At 49.3% G+C, this 17,029-nt stretch overlaps 1 protein-coding gene across 2 annotated transcripts; it reads left to right on the forward strand.

Moving 5' to 3' along the window:
• Positions 1 to 546: 546 nt before the first annotated feature.
• On the forward strand, positions 547 to 14,289 carry LOC144123651 (retinol dehydrogenase 12-like). 2 transcript variants are annotated; one of them, XM_077656446.1, is made up of 7 exons: positions 547 to 685; positions 3,492 to 3,679; positions 6,111 to 6,350; positions 6,648 to 6,734; positions 7,278 to 7,472; positions 10,003 to 10,109; positions 12,728 to 14,289. In XM_077656446.1, the coding sequence occupies exons 2-7, from the start codon at positions 3,502 to 3,504 to the stop codon at positions 12,929 to 12,931; spliced, it is 1,011 nt and encodes a 336-aa protein (XP_077512572.1). In that variant the 5' UTR covers positions 547 to 685; positions 3,492 to 3,501; the 3' UTR covers positions 12,932 to 14,289. The 2 variants fall into 2 exon arrangements, with proteins under 2 accessions (XP_077512572.1, XP_077512573.1); XM_077656447.1 differs by lacking the exon at positions 547 to 685 and adding an exon at positions 2,315 to 2,616.
• The last annotated feature ends 2,740 nt before the right edge of the window (positions 14,290 to 17,029 follow it).

Consider the following 17,029-nt stretch of genomic DNA (forward strand, 5'->3'; position numbering starts at 1 on the left):
ATCTTGCAGCAAGAGGAGTCACGTTATCCTCCCTGCGGCTCATGTTGTTCGCTAGTGCCGTTCGCTCCAGTGGTGGAGCTCTAGTCCAGCCGCAGCAGGGATTAGCCTGGAAGCTGTTTTCCTTAGCCTAAATGCATCTGTGATGGAAATCTTGGCTTTTACTTCAGTCTCGGCTTAACTTCACCGCGTTTCGGGGAGAGTGTTCAAGTGAGGTTGCCGAGAACGACAGCTAAGCCTATCCGATGCTTGAGCTGTTGCCAGCCCGACGCTACGTAAGGGCATTCTTGGGAAAGGCACGGCCGCAGCCTACGGACAATGCGTTCCGTGTTTTGGACCTGCTCTCGTTGCTGACGTCGTCGGCCAGTTTGCGCTGTTTGTCTCGTTTCTCGAAACTATAGGAGGAAAGAGAGAGACTTCGCACAATGTCCTCTCGGGCAGGAAGAAACCCGCGACAGGGGCGGCTGAGACGCCGGCCGCAATTATCGCGGCTGACCTTGTCATTGTCTGCGCTCTGCGTTGGAAGCTTTGCGACTTAACGTCGAGGCGGCTCAAGTCGCGCAAACTGCGAGTGCAATCCGCACTGTCTGGAAGCCTCCGCAGCGGCGTTCACGAGATCTCTAGACCTCGTGCTCTGGGCGCTTTCTCCTCCGAACTTGGCCGTTCTGATGACCCTCGCTTGGAGGCGGTAAGTACAGCTTCATCTATGTGTGAACAGTAATTGCTGGAATCGCACACTCTGGACGCACGCGTACTGATTCGTCGGTAGCAAGGTAGTGACACCCCGCGAAACCACGTGCGCGACCAGGACCCCGTGCGCCTTTCAGTTAGCCACCGACTCGACTCATGCGAGGTGGCTTTGTGGCAAGCGGCTGAAAATAAATATACCGCGGCCGTGAAAAGTTCGTTCGTTTTGGTGCCCGCTGCGTACTATTTAGCGCTAGTTATACTTTTCCCGTGGTTGACAAGGGGGACGTTAGTTTCACGTGCTCGCTTAATGTTCGTTCCTCGTCGTAAGTTCGGCTGATGGCTTCGAACACGTTAAGCCACGTTGCGTTTAGGTTGCTTTTTTTGTGCCCTGCTTTCATTTGATAAAACCTACCTTCTTATTAGAGCAAAGCAAACTATTCTATCCGCCGTTCTGACGTCATAAGCAGAGAGGAGGCAGTTCTGGTCGAGAAAGGGACATGAAGGGAACTGAAGACAAGCTTTCCTTTGTAGCCGTATGGCTGCGCTTTGGTGGATGCTGATGAGCAATTGCTCTCCTACTGCAAAGCTACTGCCCATAATGGGATACCTTAACATCTGACTAAAAGTCGATTCTGTGCTTTATTTGGGTATTCCGCTGTTTTGCATTTAAAAACTTTCCCGTCACTCGAATTAAACTTGTTAACGTTTACACCAACAATGATATTGTGACCACTGGTGATAACATGACCGTACACTGTGCGCCTTGTAACCACTGCAGACCTTTCTTGGACGGGTGAATCATATGAAAATGTTCAGTCACAGGCAGAATAACATGGACCACGGTTCCACGTTCAATCTTCTCTGCCGAGTTGCACAACATAAGTATAGATACGTTTGCTGCGCCTTTATATGCGAGGGAAAAAGTAAATATTACTTGCACGTGCCTCAAACTTTCATTGCGTCTCGCTTGGTAACGCGTCAAAAGTCTTTTCCCGCTGAAGCATATGGTCCATATTCTTCTGTTCGCGACTGTATACAAGGAAAAGCGCGCACGGAATATTTACTAGGCGCCATGCATGCGCAAGATTGGAGGATATTGTGTCAGTAGTCCTTCGATCGCACTGCATAAGGAGGAACTTGTCAACCTCGATGACCACTTTCATCCGTGCTGATCTTATCTGTGTTTCATGACCTTTGTTCGCCGTTATTGTGTGACAAAATGCGCGAGCCTTGCTTGTGTATTTTCGCTGACAGATGTCAGTTTTAACTTCTCTCGCACAAGTATTATGCCACGCTAAATATGCCATTCATGCCTTTTATCAGATTGATTGTAGCCAGAAATTTGCGCTCTGTTTTTTTTAGTGAGACCTATAAATTCCCTCCTTGTCTCACTAAAAACCTGAATTGTTAGTTCAGCGCCTGTGTCGCCTTGTCTAGTCACTGGCGCTGTTTCCCTCACTTAGCAATTGGGCTTGTTGGTTATTCATCCTCAAGTAGCAGCGCAGAACGTGGACGGGAGCACGAGACGAGTCCAGGGTGTTTGTATGCGGCATGGGCAGGGCCTCTCCCTGGAGGTAGCAGACGATGCGCTTCAGCCTATCGACCGCAGCGCCGCCGCCTGGACGGCGATCGTTTCGGCCCGCTCCGCACCCCGGCGCTATGTATAGTACAAACTGGCCCTGTGTGCCTGGATGTGCTTGGTTCTAGGCAGCATCCGAGCTTCGCCGCCACGACCCATGCCAGTTGACCTTGGATGTGTAACGAAGCATGCCAGAACGTGAAAGTGAAATGTGCCACTGTGGTCGTGTATGAAGTTCAGGTGGAGTGGGGGAGCGTCTGCATAGACCAGACGGACCGCTGCGTCGATTGTGCGATCGATAAAAAGGAGAGAAAGAGGGCAACTGGAAGCCACGACTATAGAGTGACAAGGTTGTGGGCAGAAGCAGGAACGCAGTAGCACGGTAGCTCTTGGAGGCGTATCACGTTAGACGCTTTTAGCATACCGGAGACGTATTAGCGGATGCCTATGCTGGTTTACCGGGTGGCTCTTGCGCACGCGCAGTGGCCTCACCCATGTCACTACGCATGCGCAGGATGCGTCCGGCAAACCGTTATACGTCTCTGGTGTGCTGAAAGGGCCAATGCATGTGTCAATCAGTTCATCCTATGGCTTAGAGAAAAAAAATTCTGCAGGATTTTGCTTGACATGTACACAGACTTCACTTGTCATCCCTCTTTACGGCGCGTTTATTATCTGTGTATAATAGCAGTTACCTGAAGGCAATAAATTAAGTTGAAAGTTCGCTCACGTCCCATCAACATCGTCTCACTTTCTGCCTTTCAGGTTTGCACAACTCGTTCTTAATGGAAGACAAGGACCAACTAGCCGAGCAAGAAGCATCGCTAAGATGTAACCTGTCATAATCTACCTAATTCCCTTTTGTTCACAAGGTGCACAGATTAGAACATCAAGTTGGGAAGCTGACTTATTCGCGGCTTTCATTTGTTTTCGATAAAATGAACAAAGGTCAAAAAAGAAGATTTCGCCACGTTTTAGAGACGCTCCTTGTTCCTTATCCGCGATTTTCTTTTTTTGTCTCCCCTGAAATGTCTGTATATTTAACAAGATTGGTGGTTCACAGCTCAATATAGAGAAAGCGCTTCTGCAAGCATCTCCCACGCTTTTGAACCGGAACATCATAGGAGGGCACGAGGTCCCCTAGAATTTCGCTGTTCGGGCAACGTTGGGGAAAATCCTCATTGCTGATCTCTAGCTGTTCCAACTTTGAGCACATTCTTCGCAGCTGAACCGCCATGGACCCTTCCGGTGTCGCCGACGCGGACGCCTGCATGTCGCCTTCGGTCAGGGTGGCGCTTGCGGTGGTCGCGGTTGTCCTCTGCCTCAAGGCGTACGTGTTGTGCACCAAGAGTGTCTACCGGGGCACCCGAACGATGCACGGCAAGACGGCCATCGTGACGGGCAGCAACTCGGGTGAGACACCTGTGTTCCCCGCTTCAGGGTGGTAGCCTAGTGGGGGCACTCCGAAAATGGAGCATACCATTCGCGAATCCTATATGCGCAACAGAAATATTTCAAATATGCGGTGCCTTACCTGCATCGAAGCAAGGATCTTTGCTCATCATAAAAATGAGGAGCAAAGATGGTGCACTACGCCAGTGAAAGTACGGTGGCGGCAATCGCTGCAATGTGCTACGCACACCCCACTACAGTGCCAGAATAGTGCAACGCTTGCTGTTAGGTTAGTTGGATCCCTATGCTTTGAAGAACCAGCGCAGAATACAATGCACAAGAGGATGAAACGGACAGAGGAGCTGAAGTAGAACGAGCTTTAGGACGAGTTGGTTTGATACCGTCACATTTAATGGCAGTGCGAAAAAACATATTCACGTCAGGAAGACATTCACAGAACAACGGTGTACCCCCAGCTGGTTTCTTGGAACTAGGCAAGCTGAATATAAAAACTGCTCTGCAGGTGCGCGGACAATTTCAGCAAAGCCGAACATAGATAAACGGGTGCTAAAGGCAATACGAGGTCTAATATAGACGGTGAAACCTCTTGTCTTGTGTGCAGAATAAAAGTCATATTCTTATCTGTACATCGTATTTGAAGCATTGCTTACACTGGCAGTGCCATTTTCACTTTGTGATAAGATCCCAGCAGTTCACTTCTGGCTTGGCTTTTACTTTTGTCAATAAACTTTGCGCTGTCGAAATATGTCGCACGCTTCTTGCCAGACTTGCAATGAGCAAATAATTGCACGTATTCATAATTCTTTAAATGTTGTTAGTGCTTCCTTAACCATTCGCAGACGCATCGCCTGTTTGAAATATTTATTTTCATTGTCACCAGAAACATGGAAACATGAAAAAAAAAAGCTGCTGCTGTAAGCAGCTTGAAAAGTTCCCATCTTCGATACATAAGTTTAGCGGACATAAGTGTTTCACTTCACAATGGGCCTGTTTTTTTTTTTTTCCGCCTCAGTTTTTTTTTAACGCCAGCGTTAAAGGGTCCCGCTGAGGCGGATAAAAATGGCGTCGTCGGTGTCATTGGCGGCTGCGACGGTATGAGCGAAAAATTTCCCGAGAAGCAAACCACGTGGGCCGCCTAGGTCAGGTGACCTTGTGAGCAAACTTTCCACCGCAGCAGGTGATAGGTAAATCACGGATTGGAGCAGAGTAGAATTGCAGGGGTTTTAAATGGAGGACTAAAGCTTCAGCCTTTCAGTGAAAAACCTTTTCACCCTTATTTCGACAAACGATATAGTTCGTACCCGCCGCGGTTGCTCTGTGGTTAGGGCGCTCGACTACTGATCCGGAGTTCCCGGGTTCGAACCCGACCGCGGCGGCTGCGTTTTTATGGAGGAAAAACGTTAAGGCGCCCGTGTGCTGTGCAATGTCAGTGCACGTTAAAGATCCCCAGGTGGTCGAAATTATTCCGGAGCCCTCCACTACGGCACCTCTTTCTTCCTTTCTTCTTTCACTCCCTCCTTTATCCCTTCCCTTACGGCGCGGTTCAGGTGTCCAATGATATATGAGACAGATACTGCGTCATTTCCTTTCCCCCAAAACCAATTATATATTATTATGGTTCGTCTCGGCCAGGAGCTCACAGTAAAAACTGCTGCTGCCATACGCTTGCGGGCTGCAAGCTACAGGGCCCCTTTTCCAGCTCAGGGCGTATGGAGACCACGTATTATCTATGTGAAAGCATATGTGCGCTGCACATAGTTAGCTGAGAAAGCTAGGTGCTGTGAGGACCTCCAAGGCAGCGCCTTCGTTTGGTTCGAAACTTTGCTTGCCATCCGTAGCTGTGAAACGAGGATACTTCAAACCTCTTCGTATTCTTGATTAGCTGCTTCTCTTCTCTAACCAACTAATTCTTGTAGTTTAGTGTCGTAATTTTTCAAATTATTTTTCCCTTTTCCTTTCGGGAAAGGAGATTTGGCCGAAAAGTCACAGGTTTACTGGGCAGCAAATGTTGCGGACGCCACGTACAAGACGGAATCCGCGAGGGCCACGGATAAGAACAAGTGCTCTGTAATGCATTTGAGTTCGTGCCTGCATGGAAGTAACAACTTTCAGCCTTGTATCACTTCCAGCGTCGAACAGCACAGAGACTCCATTGCTACTCGGGTATAACAAGAGAAATCTGAGTAACTTGTGGTTTGAATTGTACAGAAAGAGTGACACACATCATCTACGAATTTTGGACACTGGGCCGCAACCCCCGTGGAAATTCTGCGGCGAACAAGTCGCCGCGAATTCTTGTAAGTGCTAGAGTCTTTAGAGCAACCTTTCTTGAAAGCCATAGTGTCACGCGTTCTTGCAAGGGGTAGGGTCGACCGTGCCCATCTGTTAAGACTGACCGCGCAGCGCACGGTGTCACTCGCGCGGTACGCAGGCATCGGCAAGGAGACCGCTAAAGAGTTGGCCAGGCGGGGTGCCCGCGTGATTCTGGCGTGCCGCAGCGCCGAACGAGCCCAGAGGGCCGCACAAGAAATCTTCGCAGACAGTGGCCGAACGGTGGTGGTCAAGCATCTGGACCTGTGCTCTTTCAGCTCGGTGCGGGCGTTCGCTGAGGACATCGTCAAATCGGAAACTCGACTTGACGTGCTCATCAACAACGCCGGCAACATTCCGGGTGAGTTGCGTCTTCGGCGAGACGGGCACTTTCCTGGCGACCCAGTATGCGGCGAGGAAGGGAGGCCAGGCTAAGGACCAGGATCCTCACAGCCTGACCCTGACAAATGCGCCAAGTGGCTCGCGTACTTTTGACCTAGTGACGAAGGGAGCGCAATTTTTGAGCTTTGCTCAGACACAGACTGATTCAGAGCCTAATTAGCGTTTTGACTCAGCATACTCACTCTACCACACTCTTGCAAGCGGTCACAAATGAGGCTGAGATCCCGTCCTTGAGTTCCACTGTTGTCAAATGCAGACGAACTGCTTTTCACGGAGGACGGCTACGAAGTGGGCCTGCAGAGCAACTACTTGGGACACTTTCTGCTCACGATACTGCTCACAGGTACAGTACCGGCCCTCTTTAACGCGCCTTTGGATTCCGTTGTGGACGATTCGTTTGGTTGGACAGGAGCAGCCCAGGCTGCTCGCTTGATTCAGTGTGCCACTACGCGATCATGTGCACCATCGGAGTGAAAAAATGGGGCCTGAATAGGCGGATTTATTTTCTCAATGCGGGTCCGCTGGCTCAGCACTACTCCTTAATGTATCGAATTCTTCCGCTTCGCGGGATCTCGACAGTTCTAACTAGTGCGATGGGAACAAAACTGCAAAACAAGTTTAGCATTGGAACATGAGTTCAGCCATCTTCAGGTCAGCGGAAAATTCACGGAGTCTGTAGTACATATCAAGCACAACACGTAGGCCGGCATGTAAACATCCGACTTTACCTGGACCCTAAACTGCTGCCCATTTTACGCCTTGCCTAATGTAACGGTTGGCGGTACATTTACGACTCTTTGCTTAGTACTCACGGATATATAGCCGCTGCCCAGAAGGAAACGGCGGGGTCAGTAGTGGTGCTACACCAGGAACACTTGTCTCGCAGATCTCCTGAAGAAGAGCGCGCCGAGCCGCGTGATCAACCTCTCCTCTGTGTTGCACCACTTCGGCACCACGTGGCGCCTCGAAGAGCAGGCCAAGGGCACCTACCCTTGGCGCACGCCTCTGCTCACCTACTGCAACACCAAGATGGCCATGGTGCTCTTCACCAAGGCGCTGGCGCGGAGGCTCAAGCCACTGGGTGAGCAGCGTTCCGGAGCGCGTAGTAAGAGGGCCGCTGCCTTGCCCGAGCACAAGGAGAAAGCAAAAGCTGTTCTTAGTCACAACACTGGCCGAATTTTTCCGTACACCCGTTGGGGAAAATAAAAGAGGCGGCGAAGCTTTGTTGGCATTTGACGATTGTCAAGCGCTGTCTCAGAACGTCAGAAAACCAGGCTTGAGCCCTTGTCAAAGAACTGTGGGGATCAAGTGCATCACATACGGTATAAGAAGCATAACTTACTGTACACAAATTTAGAGGTTGCGGTACCTGTGGTCCCACTAGCGCGAAAGTGACACTGCTGCAGTTGGAAACGCGAATTTGGTTGTCCATCAAGGTAATGAATAGACTGGGTGATCGGGAAAGTTATTTTGCGCTAAGAGTTTCTTTATACTTGGCTGCCTCTAACACCGCCCTAGCGCAGTGGGGCTGTGATAGCCTCCTGCAGTTTTGAACCCTTTTCTGGCTATCATGCACCAATGCACTGCACCAAACAGTTGAGGGCCCGCACGACAGGCTATAAAAACAATCCTACGGCGGCGCATGTTCATGTGGCAGCTGCCATGTACACCTGTGTACTCTTGTCACTCTGTGTCGTCCCTGCCTGAATAGCGAATCAGCGCAGTTGTTCCGTGCGGAGAACTTCGTTATGTGGTACAAGTCGTATCGGCCTCGTGATCAATGCCGTAAGCCAGAACTCACGCTCTGCTTTCCGGGCTGCAGCGTAAGGAATAAGTTCACAAATGGGAGGCATACGTTACTCAAGGACCAGCGCTGCACCCATAAAGGGTGAACTCCACGTGTGCAAAAAAGAGAGCGACCCGACGATGCGGCGCGGCGAAGAGCGCAGTCATTTGCCAGCGTAGATGGGTTTTCGTTCGGTGCCTGCACAATCCGGCTTAGTAAACACGGCCTTTTTTTGTCACCTCGATCTCCTTGTAGGTGACCAAACTATGATAGTCAACAGTAAATTTCCTAGAATACCTTGTCTAAGGACTTTAGTGAAAAGTTGCACCGCGAGGGATTTTCCACCTGTGCCGACCGAAGGCGCATAGCGGCGTGGGTATCGGGAGCTCGATATGCATCTCGCCCTTCAGTGCGCCCGGCCTTAGCCCGCTGAAAATACGGTTAGCCCTCCGTCACCGACAAGCGGACTGTTCTCTTTCTTTTTGATTTCCCGGGTCCACATCACAGCCAGGGCAAAATGAATTTTAGTCTACGGCGGCGATGTAGCAGTGCAGTGTTCGGAGGCGAAAAGTGTTCACAGGGAAGGTGTGCTTTCGTTCGGTGCCTGCGCAGTCCGGCTAGGTAAACATACCCGTGACTTGTCACCTCGGTCTACTTGCAAATGAGCAAACTATGCGAGTGCGAACATGCACCGCGAGTGATTTCGCACCCACAGCTGGAGCTCAGCGCATGCATCTCGCACTGTAGTCCGTCCGCCCGTCAACCGCTGCAGATATGTTTAGCATGTTTAGCCTTCCGTCATCGACGAATGGATCGTTCTCTTTATTTAAATCCTGCGGGTCTGCCTCATAGCTACGGCAAAATTAAATATTTTCTCTATGATGGTGGCCCAGCGGCAGTGGCGATGACCCAGCCGACACGCTTATTGGTGCGAAGACAGAGTTACCTTGAGCCAAACAGGAGACGGCAGCGGGGGGGGGGGGGGGGGGTCTCGTGGGCGACTAACGAAATTTTCTGTGAATGCATAAGCGAGTGACGAGGCAAGCGACATGGCAAAACACTTCGCACCACGGCGCCTCTCGTGGTCTGGCGCCGTCGCCTACTCCTCAGTTTCCGTACATGGAGCTCAGCCTTGCCTCTGGGGCGACCGGCAGTCCAAGGAAAGTTAATAACTAAATGTGCTCTATACCTGTACACAGTTTTCCACAACTCAGAGAAAGTTGTGGTAAAAATGGCTGAGATCTAATATTGACCAGTGTGAAGGTTCCGAGACTAATTCTTTTCTTCTACCTTCTGTAAGGTTATGTTCTTTTTTAAATGATTCGCAAATAATTTCCCACTCTGATCAACATCACAATCAAAGAAACATTCCCTAGTGCTTTCTTTGCTTTGCATGACTGCCGGCTTCTTTAACATATGGAACTTGTAGATAATTGAAACGCCGAATACAATGTTGTGTAACATTACAATTTATTATTCAGGGCTGATAATTCTCCTATGCATTTCGAATTACATGATCGTACGAATGTTCGAGACCAATCGAATATCCAGGAGTGCATTCACGAGCATATTAGTTTTCTTGTTAGCGGGCGACAGCCAAGCAGCAACATCGCGCCCACTGCTCTCGGCCATGTGGTGACGCCATACAGCGCTTTGTCGCGAATCGTCCATGAATGCACTTCCGATTTTGTACACTTCACTCACGGCACTAGACAAAAAGAACTTAGGAATACATTTATGTGTTTGTCATGCATCGCCCTCTCAGACTTGCCAATTTTATTCACTCCACGATGTGTGCTGTTTTTCATTTGCGCGAGGTGTCCAGGAGTGACTGTGAACGCTGTACACCCCGGTGCTGTCAACACGGGAATCGCGGGAGAAGAACGGCTCATCGCCTACCTCTTCGGCCTTTTGGTCAACTTTTTCGGAAAGGTGCGTTCCTTCAGCATTCATCGCCAACTTGCGAGTGCGAGCTCCACGGCACTATTTTCTGTACGCACGGCAATGCGAAATGGCTTGCAAAAGTGCTTTGGGAAGAGGAAGGTGACGTTTGAATAATGCGAATGAATATATTACCCGCTCAGCCTTGAGAGTTGGGCGCCCCGAGGCACTTTTGGTCGAGCTGTGTCAGAGAGGGTGGCAGGGCCTCTGGTCCTCGGCGGCGATATGCGCGCGCTCTTTCATGGCGCATAGCCGCGAAGAATTCGATAACGAGCCACACTGTGCTGCCGGTTCCTGAAGTGCAGCGCTCCGTTGAACTGACTATCGCGTGAAGTCGCTATCCAGGTGCAGAAAACTGCTTATTCTTCACGCACGGGAAGTGAAAATACGCGCACTCCTTGCAGACGAACTCGTGGGAGATGCCTGCAGTAAGATATTTGTGCCCCTTTAGCAAACGTAATTTGCCTACACTGGCTGGCGATGTTACGGTGGGCGCCATGTTTCCAGAAAGCGAAACCGGAACTTCCCGCTGGAAAAGGAAAAGAACTCGGTAAGATTATTTATGGGTTCATGGGGGTTTAACATCCCAAAGCGACTCAGGCTATGAGGGACGCCGTAGTGGAGGGCTCCGGAATAATTTCAACCACCCGGGGTTCTTTAACGCGCACTGACATCGCACAGCACACGGGCGCCTTTAGAGTTTCACCTCCATCGAAATGCGACCGCCGCGGTCGGGATCGAACCTGCGTCTTTCGGGTCAGTAGCCAAGCACCATAACAACTGAGCCACCGCGGCGGGTACAATACTTGGAGCATGTTTGTTCGGGCAGTGCGGATTGTTACGTCAGTCGGTGACACATTGCCAAAGCAGGTAGCTGCGGATGAGCTGTGCCGAACGAGAAAAAGACGAGCGCTGAATATCTGCTGAATGTATATTCGGGGGGGGGGGGGGGGGGGCGGCTCGAATATACATTCAGCTGCAAATTAACGATAGTGCTATGCGTTCCTTCCGGTTTGTCGTGTGTGTTTGCGTTGAGCTGCTTTTTTGTTTTTCTTTAATTGCACAAATGTGCCCTTCGGCGTAAGACGTAAGCTGATTTCATATTCGGAATTGGATAGTGTACCCGCCGCGGTGGCTCAGTGGTTAGGGCGCTCGACTACTGATCCGGAGTTCCCGGGTTCGAACCCGACCGCGGCGGCTGCGTTTTTATGGAGGAAAAACGCTAAGGCGCCCGTGTGCTGTGCGATGTCAGTGCACGTTAAAGATCCCCAGGTGGTCGAAATTATTCCGGAGCCCTCCACTACGGACCTATTTGTTCCTCTCTTCTTTCACTCCCTCCTTTATCCCTTCCCTTACGGCGCGGTTCAGGTGTCCAACGATATATGAGACAGATACTGCGCCATTTCCTTTTCCTCAAAACCAATTATTATCATTATTAATTGGATAGTGTTTCTCATTACTAGTACTGCCATTGCTATCGTTCCCAGGAAGGAAAAAAAAGCGGAAGCAGGAATCATGGAGTCAGCAACGTTTTTTTATTAGTCGCCCTGATATTTAAGTGGGCTCCCTACTCTGCAAAATTTATGCAGCAGACGCTATCTATTGTACGCACTACAGAAAAAAATTGGCAGTGGCTTAGCTCGGCTATGCCAGGATATACTTAGCGGAAGCTAAGACATAGCTTGGTTAGCCATAGTTAGTCTTGATTGTAAGTCCAAGTCCAGGTTAGTCTGGTTGTCTGGCCGGTTGTTGTCACGTGGTTGGTCACGTGGTGCGGTGAGAGCGCGGTGGAAATGCGAGCAAGGCGAAACTGCGAGTTCGTGGCCAATGTAGCTTTCGCTACAATAATTATGCTGTAGCTTTGTTGTGTATAGTATAGTAAACAATTTTGTGAGCTGTGTTCTAAATAGTAGAGGGTGTCATACTGTGGGGAACTGCATTGTGCGGAACTACATTGTGCAAGGGCACCCTTAGCAATCTGTTCACGATGATGATGCCCCTGATAGGCGGACGTTTTCATTGCACATCTTTGCCTCTCCTTGAGTGCCAAATGGTGTCCCATTACTTAGTTTGGATATAGACTTCTCTAAATTTTGTTGGAGGCCCACTAGCCACAATAAACTTTAAACTTTCTAGGCATTTCGTTTTGGTTCCGTATGGGCTAAACGCGGGGCGACCAACGCACACGGCATTTCGCGCTTTACCATTGTGTACACCTTTTGGTTGACGCCTGTTGCTTTATATCCTTTGTACTGCTGCATTTTGTCTCACGGCGTAGCTCGGGTTAGATCCAAATGCCGGTGATGCTGTGCTTGCCAACGCCCACGCTATTCAAATGATCGTCATTTCCTTAAACTAGTCTGCAACTCATTCAGAAACGATTAGATACGAGTATTCGGGATGCATTCGTCATTATCATGGAACCAAGCAACAGGTTAACCAACAACATTCATTCATAGAACAATGAAGCCGCTGAAAAGTAGCCTGGTGACGAACTTGTTTGGATAAGTGCCTAAAATCGGAGGGGGAAAGTAGTTGTGGCAGTTTTTTTCTTTATTTGTGTGCGTGTCATGCATGAGCTGCTTCGTTTCGATGCGCCTTCGTCGCAGACGCCATGGGAGGGAGCCCAGACGACCGTATACGCCGCCGTGGACGACCGCTTCGAGTCAGAAACGGGCATGTACTTGGAGGACTGCTCGAAGGGCACCGTCAGTCGCAGGGTGCTGGACAGGGAGCGGGTGGAGAGCACCTTCCGGAAGACCGTCGAGCTGTGCCACCTGGAGCCAGCCAAAGTGGAGAAGCTCTTCGAATGATTCGGACTGCTTGCTCCAGTGGGTTCATCACCGAGACTGACGTCTACGGATTTGTTGCGCCACCTTACGAGAAGGAAACTCGAAATGCCAGTGAAAGCGCCTCCCCACGTGTGATTCTGTCTTCGCAGCATTTATTGTTATTTATTACATGTACCTACATTGCAAGTCATAAATTATTGCCGGGGGCTCTTTACTGAGCAGCCAGGGCGGGTATATCAAGCGATGTGCACAACAGCATAAGTACATTAATGCAAAGAGCAGGATTCCTGAAAATAAGTACCAACGAAACATACTTTCAATAGTACTTTCGTGTATAGGAGTATTGCTCACTTCATTAGGGAGCGGATTCTATCCTAATTTGTGTCAGGAAACAATTAATATTTATATGCATCAATACGGACGCTGGTACGGAGTAATTTTCTTGGCCTGGTCTATCGTATATAGGCGAAACGTAATGCGGCTCTTTAATGAACAAGGCTCTAAAATTACTCGCTTAGTAGTGTGGGCGCTGCTGTCAATTGATAATAATCTGAGGCGAGATTCAGTCAGTACTGAAGTGCAAATTCGAGAGTAAGTCATTACAGCAGGTTGTCCACTTACATAAAGTAGTGTCGGCCATAAAAAGCATTAAAAATAATAGTGCCCAGCCCGGAGGGAAAGGCACTTACGCAAGGGGGTGGGGGGGGGGGGATACTTCCTCCTGGCACGGCCAGCTCGCACTATGTGACCGGAACGTCGCGCCTTCGAGCGGCGGCGAAGTGAGGACACTTTCGTTGGTTTTTGACCAGCCGACGCTGGGCCTGCACCAATCATCCACGCCATGGGGTGCTCTCATCGCTGTCAGCGGCAGTTTTCGTCGCGACCCTGCTCCACCCTGCTTTGCTCCACCCTGGTCTATATACGGGACGCCGGTGGCGGCAGCAGAATCGCAGTTCAACAAATGTGAGAATCAGGTGGCCTATTAAATTCCCTTGAAATGTGGTCGAAAACACATTGGGGAACGAGCAAGGGCCTATGTAAACGACCAGTTGCGCGAACATGAAAATGATGCGAAGGATGGTGTGAAAGGTCACCAAGCAGCTCGCTGCAGAAAATGGAGCGTGCGTAATGTCACACGTGGCAACGCAGATCCACTCACAAAAGAAGTTATTGAGGCATACAGCATGATATCAAGTAAAGACACGCGTGTCAGTGCATCATCGGTGCTTTTAATTATCCGACAAAAGATTGATGTTGAACCTTCATCACGATAAGTTTCCTTTGATTACCTCATGTCTTTCATCTTGTGAGTCATTTTCAGATGTTTTCTTGTTTTGTTGCTCCGGCCTCTGTGCAATAAACTTTCTTTTAATTCAGCGCACATGCGTATGCCTCGTTCTGCGTCCTTGTCTTGCTCGCGCTGTTTTATGAATGTTAACAAGAGTTTATTTGGGGTGGCCTCAAAGTATTGTTAAGTGGCTTATCCTGTAAGCAAGGAGAAAGAAAGAATGCAGAATTTAATTGGCACCGGTCAGCCTCACTTTCTTTTTCGTTTCGTTCCGACGTCATAATAATAATAAATAATAATTGGTTTTTTGGGGAAAGGAAATGGAGCAGTATCTGTCTCATATATCGTTGGACACCTGAGCCGTGCTTAAGGGAAGGGATAAAGGAGGGAGTGAAAGAAGAAAGGAAGAAAGAGGTGCCGTAGTGGAGGGCTCCGGAATAATTTCGACCACCTGGGGATCTTTAACGTGCACTGACATCGCACAGCACACGGGCGCCTTGGCGTTTTTCTTCCATAGAAATGCAGCCGCCGCGGTCGGGTTCGAACCCGGGAACTCCGGATCAGTAGCCGAGCGCGCTAACCACTGAGCCACCGCGGCGGGTTCTGACGCCAGCGCAAGTGAGAGATTTTTGTTCTGCACAGTGCTGGTTACCTGCCAAAATAATAAAAAATAAAAAGAAATCACACAGCCGATGCCTTCCTCGGCATAGCGCCGGTTTTTGAAATCAAGTTGAAAGTTTGAGTCAGTTTATGCAGCGATATTAAGCTTGTATTTTTTTTTTTTGCTTTATCAGACTGGCGAGTTTGAGAGCTTGACTTAGCGGCACCTGTGGGGATTTCATGCTCGGAAATGCCGCTAGACTTCTGAAAATACTGTCTGACCTTAATATGCTTTACGATTTAGCGTCTCAACAAATACTGTTGGAAAGTGAGCTTACGTTTTTGTAGCTGTGACAGGCGACCAAGGATCGGTCTCCTACGTTCGCTCCGAAATTCGTGGACAGTCTGCGCCCGCGACAGTAATGTGGAGCGCCAAACTTCGCACTCGTCTCGAGGGCACATGCGCCAGCGTTCAACTAGAAGTGGCCGCGTTACTCACCTATTCTCGGCTAAACATTTCGGGATCCGTTCTCTGTGCAGTTCTTCGTTATAATTAGAGCTGTGTGAAGCAGAAAGAACGGTAGCTGCCATATTTATTAACCAAATGGTCGCGGGAGAGAAAACTGTTTATGCGAGAAATTGCCTTTTCCCGTTGATGCTGAGCGGCCAGGCCAGAACTTGTCGTGCAGTTAGACTTGAAAAATCGATGTAGATACTAGCTTTCCTTGTGTTTTAAGATATCGATTTGCGAGGACTTCGACCGACAAGAAAAAACAAACAAAAAGCGGTTAAGCGTAGCTCCAACTACTTCAGTGAACCGCCTCATCACGGGCGCCCGTCTGTTACAGTTTTCCTTGAAGAATATTTCTGTAATGACGTCGCCGTAGACGTCTTTCTCAAGATTTTCAAGATGAAATATGCAAATGCTATTTTCTGCTTCCTTGACGTCAAAGTCCTAGCAGTCACTGGCTTTTAACCGAAGGCACAAATAAATATGTGTCTGTACATAATTTGTTCGGTTCTATTCCTTCAAATGTGTATGCGGGCGAAATGCGTCCAGAGAGATGGCAATTATGAGACAGTACCAGGGATATTTTTTTTTTCATTCAGCAGTCGGTGCTATTCACCTACAATAGGGAATAGAAGGTCAAAATTGTAAACTGCGGGATTTGCAGTCCCGAATTGCCGCAGTTGCTGTAAGGGACGCCGTAGTGGAGGGCTCCGGATTGATTTAGACTACCTAGGGTTGTTTAACGTGAACTCATATCGCACACTGACGTTATTCCGAAATTTCTGTTGGAACATTTCATACAAAGGCTTGATGTGGCGGAAATTTCTCAAGCGCCAACCAAAAGTTAAAAAAAATGACGTTTCGGCCCAGGCTTACGGGAACAAGGCCCCCGTAAGCCGGGGACGAAACGTCATTTTTTCAAACGATTGGTCGGCGCTTGAAGAATTTCCGCCATGTACATACCTGACCAGACGGGTTTCCGGCGAACCCTGGATTTCAAAGGTTTGATGTGCTTACGATTCGCTACTGCCAAAAACTGTGAGTCTGATGATTCCAGGTTACGGGTTCCAAGGGGAGTGTGGTGTGGGTGGTGTGGACGTGTCTTAGGGTGGGGTCTCGGGAAGGCCCAGAAGTTGTCAAGGTTGGTAGGGCAGTCACCCCGAAAGGCACATGGATATACCGGGGAGGTCGTGAATTCAGTGTGTGCGATGCGGAGCTGTAATTTTTTAACTTGGCGAGAATACGGGATGCTAGTTAATAGCTGCTGCAGGTGGCTGTAAAGAGGTCTTCGGCTCACATTTATGCGTGACAGCTCTGGAAGCGAAACGGACTGGCGCAGCGAAATCGAGGTAAGCGATGGGAATTCGACCTTTTCTGTGGCCCCTCAGTAGAGTAACCTTCCTGAGAAGCGTAAGGCCTATAATATTTCCGGTTCGGTTCGGGTAAATAGAATAGGTCTGATTACAGTAAACATTATGTGCAGCAAGGGGAAACGAAGGGATTGCCACGTTCAGAGGTTTTATCTATTTGCCTCAAAGCGCCACTCTGGCATTACAGCGAGCGAGCGAGGTGGGGGGGGGGGGGTGGGGGTGTACAACATAATTTCATGGCCGACGTACAATGCAGACTATGGCTCCTGCTTGGATTTGATTTGCAGTGTGATTTGCCAGTTTTGGAGGAAGTTAAGCGCTTTTGTGACTGCGAAATGCTGAGTGGTACC

This window comes from Amblyomma americanum, chromosome 3, assembly GCF_052857255.1.
Source record: "Amblyomma americanum isolate KBUSLIRL-KWMA chromosome 3, ASM5285725v1, whole genome shotgun sequence".
Taxonomy (NCBI): domain Eukaryota; kingdom Metazoa; phylum Arthropoda; class Arachnida; order Ixodida; family Ixodidae; genus Amblyomma; species Amblyomma americanum.

Coding starts and splice junctions, on each gene's coding strand:
- LOC144123651 (XM_077656446.1), top strand. CDS start 3,502: ATGGACCCTTCCGGTGTCGCCGACGCGGACGCCTGCATGTCGCCTTCG. Junction 3,680..6,110: donor CGTGACGGGCAGCAACTCGG/GTGAGACACCTG, acceptor CGCGGTACGCAG/GCATCGGCAAGGAGACCGCT. Junction 6,735..7,277: donor GCTCACGATACTGCTCACAG/GTACAGTACCGG, acceptor CTTGTCTCGCAG/ATCTCCTGAAGAAGAGCGCG.